At 39.4% G+C, this 8560-nt stretch overlaps 1 protein-coding gene across 1 annotated transcript; it reads left to right on the top strand.

Moving 5' to 3' along the window:
- LOC8076304 (NAD-dependent protein deacylase SRT2) lies at positions 2800-8265 on the top strand. The gene is made up of 11 exons (XM_002442873.2): positions 2800-3066; positions 3854-3941; positions 4035-4284; positions 4371-4436; positions 4529-4574; positions 5500-5660; positions 5738-5867; positions 6896-7060; positions 7461-7588; positions 7739-7838; positions 7931-8265. Exons 1-11 carry the CDS (start codon positions 2800-2802, stop codon positions 7982-7984), a joined length of 1455 nt encoding a protein of 484 aa, XP_002442918.2. The 3' UTR covers positions 7985-8265.

The following is an 8560-nucleotide window of genomic DNA, read 5'->3' as shown; positions in this document are numbered from 1 at the left end:
TTCTAAAGCAATTTTAATCTTAGCATTCCTTGATGTTGACCAGGATAATTAAAGAACACATAAACATATATTCTCTTGTTTTCTTCTATGGATCATTGTGCTTTGCCAACCTTCAATAGTGGACTTAGTTCAGATGTTTATGATCAAACTCTTCAAAATAGACATGTCAGCCCAGGATAGGTTTTTTAGTTGCCTACTGAACTAAACAATGGGCGCTGGGGCTGGAGATTGAAGAACATTGAAATAGCGTGTGAAGGAGCAACTCTCGAACTTTTTCCCACAGACAGATTCCTTTTTGGAACTTTAGATGTCATACATTATAGAGAATGCTATTGTGGAATTCATAGCAGATTGGACTGGTTTAAATAGCAGTCTTCGAAAATTCAGTTTGAAGCACTAGGATGGTAAAAGAGGCTGGAAGGGGAAGAAGTATGCAGTGGGTTCTTGCCAATGTATTGCAGTTGCTGAAGATCACAAATCTCAAGGGCCGACTTTTTGTCCTTACGGCAGCAATGTGTGATCTTGCAAAACTAACAAACATGTAGCCACCTCAGCTTACCAAAATGAGGTAAAGAACAGGATGCTCTCAGAATCACTAGGCCTACAATTGGGTTTTGTGTTGGTGCATTCCGAATTGTGTGTTCATAATATCAAGGCCTTGTTTAGTTCTCGAAGGAAAAAATTTCGCGACACTATAACACTTTTGTTTGTTTGTGGTAATTATTGTCTAACCATGGACTAACTAGGCTTAAAAGATTCGTCTTTTCAATTCCAACCAAACTATACAATTAGTTTTTATTTTCGTCTATATTTAATACTCCATGCATGCGTCTGAAGATTCGATGTGACGGATAATCTTAAAAAATTTTGGGTTTTTGGGTGGAAGTAAACAAGGCCCAAATATATACTTCCTCTATCCCTGAAAGCTTCAATTCCTAAAATCTGTGTCAGTCAAACTTTTTAAAGTTTGACCAACTTTATGGAAAAGAGTATTAATATCTATGACATAAAATAAGTATCTTATAAAAATATATTCTATGATAAATCTAATGGTATTAATTTGATACCATAAATTTTAGCATTTTTTCTACAAATTTGGTCAAAGTTTAAAAAATTTGATTTAAAGACAACATTAAGAATTGAAACTTTCAGAGATAGATGGAGTATTTCTCTTCTCTATATAGGTGCATCGAACCTTTCGTCTGTTAATAGTTCCTCGAACTCTATCTTACCATAAAATTAATACACTCGGAAAAGGGATTATTCATGAGGATCAAAATAAAAGCTTGGTCCTGAAACTTTGGAGATAAAAGTGCAGGAATACAACCGAGCAAGCTTGAAGGCCTAGTTGCGTGAAGTGAGTATGACATCGTGGATTTTTTTTTTCTTTTTGAAATTTTAGCTAGAGCACTGTTGTATCATCATTTATTTAAGAGCAGCGCACACAACACAAAACGAAAGGGTCTCCTCCATCAAGGAATTATTGGATGGACCTCTCCTTAACGAACCCTATAAATTGCGTTAGAGAACACTATGCCCCGTAAAAGTCCTTCAGCTCCCTCCTTCCAAATGCTAGACCTAGGATTTCAGTTAAATTAGTTATCAAGAATTTCGGTTTTCGAGAAGTGTTAACCGAATTTTATCATAAAAGATACATATATATATATTATACTAATAGAAGAAAAATGGAACATAATTGTATTGGAAAGCACATAACAAGTATTGGACCTTGTAAAAAAACAAAAGGGAAACCAACAGATAAATGCTTGTAACAAATAAGGTCTCATAGAAAGAAATTTCATAAATATACAAGTCGGAAAGAATTTGGTTAAATCGGTCAATCTGATTAATGTTAAAGTCTTCATCTATTAGATCATGAAAATTTTGGTTGACCAAATTTTCGGTTAAATTGGTTTAGTTTAGTTAAAAGAGTAGTAGACTTGTGATATGCACCCGGCACCACGTTGCAGGTCTCCTGAAGATTATTACAAAGAAATGGAATGGACTGGTTTAAGTTTGGTTAACCTGGCCCTAGTAATTTCACGGTATAATCACACTGTCAAGAAATGGTCGACACAGTAATGGATGGTGGCTTCACGGCATCAGCGCGCGTTTGCACCAATTTTTGAGGTTTGCTAAGGGCACTCACAATGCAGACTCTATGATAGAGTCTAAAGTTATTTATTATCTCGAACAATGTGGATTTGGAGTCTAAATAAGACTTGGAGTCTTATTTTTTCTACCTTTTTCTTCAATAAATATGCTGCCACATCAGCAAAATACCATAAATAATATGTAATTAATTGTTTTGGACTCTGTGATAGAGTCTTGAATTGTGAGTGCCCTAATATATATGGAATGATCTTTCAGTGGCTACATCGAGCAAGGTGCTCACAAGCTAGCTCGGCAAGCCTGCAAAAGCTTCTTGTATCTGGGTAGATTCACAACCTAGGTGTATTACTGTACTTTTAGCAAATGATGTAACACTCAGTTTATCGTACGTCACATCAAATGTTTGGATACATATATTAAGTACTAAATATAGACTATCTATGAAACTAAAAATATGGCTAGAGAGTAATAAATTTTCTAAGTCTAATTAGTCCATGATTGAACACTAATTGTCAAATAAAATGAAAATATTATCGTACCTGTCAAACTTTAACAAGCTCAACCAAACATCTCCTTATATACTAAATAAAGCTTGCTGTTTGGTTTTGTAAAAAAAAAAAAAGCGAAACGCCAAGGAAACGAAGTGGAGTATAGTAAAACGGTTTCAACGTCCTGAGTCCTGACACGATGCTAGCGGACACGTCTGCGGCCCACGTAACAGCTGACGTGGCACGGCACGGGAGCTGTTGGTGTTGGTCTCGTCACTTCCCTCCTTTTGTTTATACTTCCCACCAAACAAAGGAAGAACCCGCCCCTGCTGCCTGCCTGCCTCGCGTCCTCCGGACCACCCGCCTCCACGTCACGTTCGCCGCCGCCCGCCCGCCCGCCGGAGCGCGCCGCCGACGCCCGATGGCGGCTGCCCCTGCCGCGCACGCCTACCGCGCTTCGGCTTCGGTAACTACTCGCCCTCTCCATTCTGCCTCTGCGCTGCGCAGCTCCGTCCCCCCCTCCCTTCTTCCTTCTCTTCTCTATCAAAGAACTCTTGTTTGCCTCAATCGAAATTCTAAGGCGTGTGAAGAATTCGTGTCTGAGGGTGCTCGCTCATCAGTCAAAAAAAAAGTCCCCATTGGTTGTTCAGTGCATCGTGGAGACTAGCAATTTAGGTAGTCTCAGCTGTGTGTGTGTGTGGGGGGGGGGGGGGATAGGAATGGGGAAGAAGAATGTCGGGTGCTGTTTGGGTGGACGAATTCCTTTATCAAAATTGAGCTGCGATTTCGTAGCTTGATGATAGCTCGGTGCCAAGGTTTTTAACCTGGCATTGCCATGGGTTAGTGCGTGATCATACTTGTCCCAAATGGAGAGTGTTTAACAGGCCCAAATGGCCTTTTTTTATGAGATGCAGCTTTAAACCTTTTCGTTCAGTGAGTTGCCAGTTGGCGCTGCAAATTCCAAGAACAGATACGGCCGAGATGATATTAGACACTGGAACCAGAATTCAAAGTCAAAGCATGCAAGAGTGGAAGAAGACTATGTGGCACTTTACTTTGACATGCTCAGCTGTGACAATAAGACTGTAACGTTGTGTGGAACAGTTTCCTCAAAAAAACGTTGTGTGGAACAAAGATTGGCCTAAAATAACCCCCACTTTTTTTTTTGCATACTGTTGTAATTGAATTTTCTCAGAACAATAGGTTGCAAGTACGTTTGTGGGTTATGAGTATAAATTTCTTTAACTGGATAGGTTGAGGCTTTTATGCAACCGACTTACACATGTAATGGGACTCAGATAATTGCAGGCCTAACTGGTGCTCTGTGGGCGGCGTCTAGAAGTAAGTTGCTTACTTGCTTGAGAGGAATCTTTTTATAGGGTTTTATTAAGTGATCCTTGCTTTTAATAACACTTGAGATTGGTTTTTGTTTAGGGTCATATGCTCATTTCTGCAACTTCCAAGCATCAGGAAACAATGCGCTTCTTTATGGAAGGGAAAATCCTCTCTCCTTGAGATACTCTTTTCGCTTTTTGAAAGCAAGAAACAACCATTCATCAGCCGTTGCGCCTAAGGACTATTGTGAAACCTACATCCAGTTTTTGAGAGATAAACGGATAGTTCCTGATTCAGACCCCCCAAGCTCTAAAGACGTGGACCTATTATATCAATTTATTGATAAGAGGTGAGACCCTCCTTATTTGAATCAACTTGTCATTTTTCTGAGCTGTAGTTGAAGTGAAATGGACTTCATTGCCTCTTTTCTTTCAGTAAAAGGCTCATGGTAGTAACTGGAGCAGGAATGAGCACTGAATCTGGGATTCCTGATTACAGGAGGTATGTGCGTCGTTGTATATGCCCTCAAACTGTATTGTCAGCCTTACAATTACTGTCAATATTCTAAAATGTGAATTCTTATTTTATGGCAGTCCTAATGGTGCATACAGCACGGGTTTTAAACCACTTACTCATCAGGTGTGCCCAGCATCGCTTGTCCAATGATGTCTCTTGGTGTTTTTGATACAGATTTGCACAAATTTCTTTCATTATGGTGCTATTTTTAGAAGGGGTACTAACATCTTTTACAAAGTTCTTTGAATTATTGGACCTGATTTTTGAAATTTGCATCCTAAAGATAACAAGATTATGATTCTGTGTTTTTTTTGTGTCCATTTCCTTTATGTATGAGGACTCCTAAAAAGAGGCTACTTGTGTTACAATCAGCTATTTTTCTCGAATACGCAAGAGAGCTGCGCGTCATTTCATTAAAGATAGATAAAAATGGTCCGAGTACATGCCAGATTCCATGGCTTCGTTAGTTCCACGGCTTGGTTACAACCAGCTGTATTGCATAACAAGTTAACCCTGCTCTCTTCACCTTTGTTCAGCTGTATAACTATCTGGAGTAATGACTCCAAACTAAAAAATGATATTTGATTATTGAGCAAATAATTTACCTACAGGAATCATTCAATAGCATGCCCAGCAATGATGTTTGGTCCATGTAGGCCTCATCATTTTTCTGCTTTGCTCGGTTACTGTAGCTGTTCTGTAACTTGTGGCATTCTTTTATAATTTTACCCAGTGTTAGCCTAAACATTTAAATGGATTAAACGATCACCTATCGCTTAGCTATTATTTGGGCTAAACGGACTAAACAGTGATTAAACGGGATAAATGGCTGATTAAACGGACACGGCAAGCCATGTGTAGCGTTTACACGGCGTGTAAACAGGCTAAACAGCCGTGTAGGCCAACAGTGATTTTACCTTATGATTTTTGTAAATTCAGTTTTGGTTATTATTTAGTTGAGCCAACTTTAGTTATGAAATCATTCTTCCATTCACCAATTTGCTCTTTATTATCTTGTTTGTGGTTACTTACCACTTGGACAACATAGGAGTTTGTTCGCTCTATTCAAGCCCGGAGGCGGTACTGGGCTAGGAGCTATGCTGGATGGAGAAGGTTTAGGAGAGCACAACCAAATGCAGCCCATTATGCTCTTGCGTCTCTAGAAAGGATTGGTCGTGTTCACTCAATGGTTACCCAAAATGTGGATAGGTAGTGAGCGGGCCTGTGTTTGTTAATAGGTAACAGAAGTGTATTTTTCACCTTCACTTGTTGCACATGTAACTTAGGTTGCATCATCGTGCTGGGAGTAATCCACTTGAGCTGCATGGGAGTGTATATGATGTTATTTGTTTAGAATGTGGTACATCCATCAGCCGGGAATCATTCCAGGAGGAAGTGAAGAACCTAAACCCAAAGGTTTGTTGTCTATTTGATACCAATTATATTTCTCATCTATAATAGATCTTTATTTTTGGTGAAAGACACTGTTCACTGTTCCACTGCTCATCTACAGTGCTCGCCCCCTCACAGATCACTGCTCATCTGCAGTGCCAACCCGTTAGTAACAGTACCAAACCGTTAGCCACCAGTAACGGATCTGGGTTCACTGTTTATCATCAGCCACAGTGCACATTTCGGTGCACTGTTCATCGTGCACTCGCACGGGAGCCCGCTCTAGTTTATATTGTGTTCTGTTCGACGTGAACCCTTTGAAAAATGTATCTGTCACACAACTAAGTTAAAGTGATTTTTTTTTCACGTCCCTTTGAAGTTGTTGACTTATCGTATAGTTTGGTATTTGGGCCTTGTTTAGTTGGTGATTGGAAAAATTTCACGACACTGTAGTACTTTCGTTTGTTTGTGGCAATTATTGTCCAACCATGGACTAACTAGGCTCAAAAGATTCGTCTCATCAATTTCGACCAAACTGTATAATTAGTTTTTATTTTTGTCTACATTTAATACTTCATGCATGCGTATAAAGATTCGATGTGACGGAGAATCTTGAAAATTTTTGAGTTTTTGGATGGAAGTAAACAAGGCCTTGTTGCCTTTGCTTTTTGAATCATTCAGACATGGTTCTAGGAGTGGAGGATAGGTAAGGGCAACCTGGGCCATGGGCACCCCTAGGTTCATCATTTTTCTTAATAAACATACAATAATCTATGGCTAAATTAGTTTATGCATAGTGGCCCTCCTGATTCATTGATGGACCCCCTTAGGATTTTGTTTAAGCTCCACCACTGCATGGTTCATCTGTAATGATCATTTAGTCAGCTTGTACATTAGATGTTAATGTTGATCGGGAGAGCAATACATTTTCTATAGATGATTGCTACCACTTGCTACTCAAATTTTAAAGTGACATAATGCTTGTTCTTTTCCAGATTTGAACGGATCGTTCTGTAGCCCCTGACAACTGATGATTACTGTTGTTTCTGCAGTGGGCTCAAGCTATCGATAGTTTGGAAGTAGGGCAACCAGGTTCAGACAAAAGTTTTGGAATGCAGCAACGACCTGATGGTGATGTTGAGATTGATGAGAAGTTCTGGGAGCAAGATTTTGAAATTCCTAGCTGCCATCAATGTGGTGGAGTGCTAAAGCCTGATGTGAGATTCTCTTCACCTGATACTTGCAGGATTAATTTCTTCATGAAAGTATGCTCAGTTGCAGTTTTGTATTATTAAAAATTATTCTAAGCCACATCTAGCCACCTGGGTTTAGTGGTTTTCCTTTGAGCTAATCCACACCCGAAAGGGGTGGGGTTACAATCCCCACCGTAGGCTTCTATTGTTTTGAATTAGCAACATTAATTTATTTAGCTTCCTATATATCTCTTTAATCCTTAGTAATCTGCCTATCAATGACTAGAACTGGGATGTAAACTGTCAATATGATATTCCATTTCCTAGCATTGTTTCACACAACTTCACATGGCTATGTGATGTTACTAAAGCCGTACGAATATCATAACTGAAAGTTTTTAACTTGTTATTGCTGATGTTGAAGGTTGTGATGTTTGGTGATAATGTTCCTCAAGAGAGAGCTGAAAGCGCTAAGGAGGCTGCAAGAACCTGCGATGCACTTCTGGTGGTTGGTTCAGCACTAATGACAATGTCTGCTTTTCGGCTGGCAAGGTATCATTAGAAATATATAATAATATTTGACACTCTCTTTTGTGCTACATGATCAAGAGCTAGATGAAATCTGTTTTAAGATTCTTTCTCGGCAAAGTCTCTCAAATTGAATTAAATTATGTCCGGTTGATTATTATTATTATTATTCAGGCTGGCACACGAAGCACATGCTCCGATAGCTGCAGTTAGCATCGGGGAGACCAGGGCTGATAGCATTTTATCACTGAAAATCAATGCGAGATGTGGGGAGGTTAGTATCTCTTACTTTGATATTGCTGCACGTGTATCACAGCATGTGACTAACTTTTAGTTATGTTTGCTTTGTTGCAACATTTTCTTCAGATATTACCCAGAATACTTCAGATGGGAAGTCTGGTGGTACCAAACATAAGCTGAGCATAATCTTGCTATCAGCTATTAATGCAGCATTATGCGGTGCCTACCATCACCCATAGTTAAGATTTGGAGGACTCGGTGGTGAAGAATAAAAGAAGAAACATGTACAATTAGTTGTAGATAATTCAACATGGTCAATGGCCATCTGTGGTTGTTATATCCGAATTGTTCATACTTCATAGGGAATAACTAATAGTGATTCCTGCAATCGATGATAATTTTTCTGTAACATGTACATTGCAAAGCTGTTAGATCAAATGTGAGGACTATATTTGTTCATAGTAATGAATAAAGAAAAAAAAAACAGGTAGGGGGCTTCCCTGCCGTTTCCTCAAAAAAAAAAAAGATCAAATGTGGATGATGTTTAATGTTCAATGCGGGGAGCCATAACTCGCCCTGTCTTGTGTCGATTTTTCAGTTATGTTGATTTCTAATTTTACTCAGTGCAGGCGTGACAGGCTCCAGCGCTGAAGCTTTTGCTGAAGAAAAAACGAGCGCGGGAAAATTCGGTACGAGGGTAAAGAACAAGTGGGCCTCGAGCGATGTTAATCGGCAAGTGCGTGTTTGGGCCTCCTG

This window comes from Sorghum bicolor, chromosome 8, assembly GCF_000003195.3.
Source record: "Sorghum bicolor cultivar BTx623 chromosome 8, Sorghum_bicolor_NCBIv3, whole genome shotgun sequence".
NCBI classification, from domain to species: Eukaryota; Viridiplantae; Streptophyta; class Magnoliopsida; order Poales; family Poaceae; genus Sorghum; species Sorghum bicolor.
The sequence above is the reverse complement of the archived record's forward strand: the minus strand, read 5'-3'. Positions and strand labels throughout refer to the sequence as shown.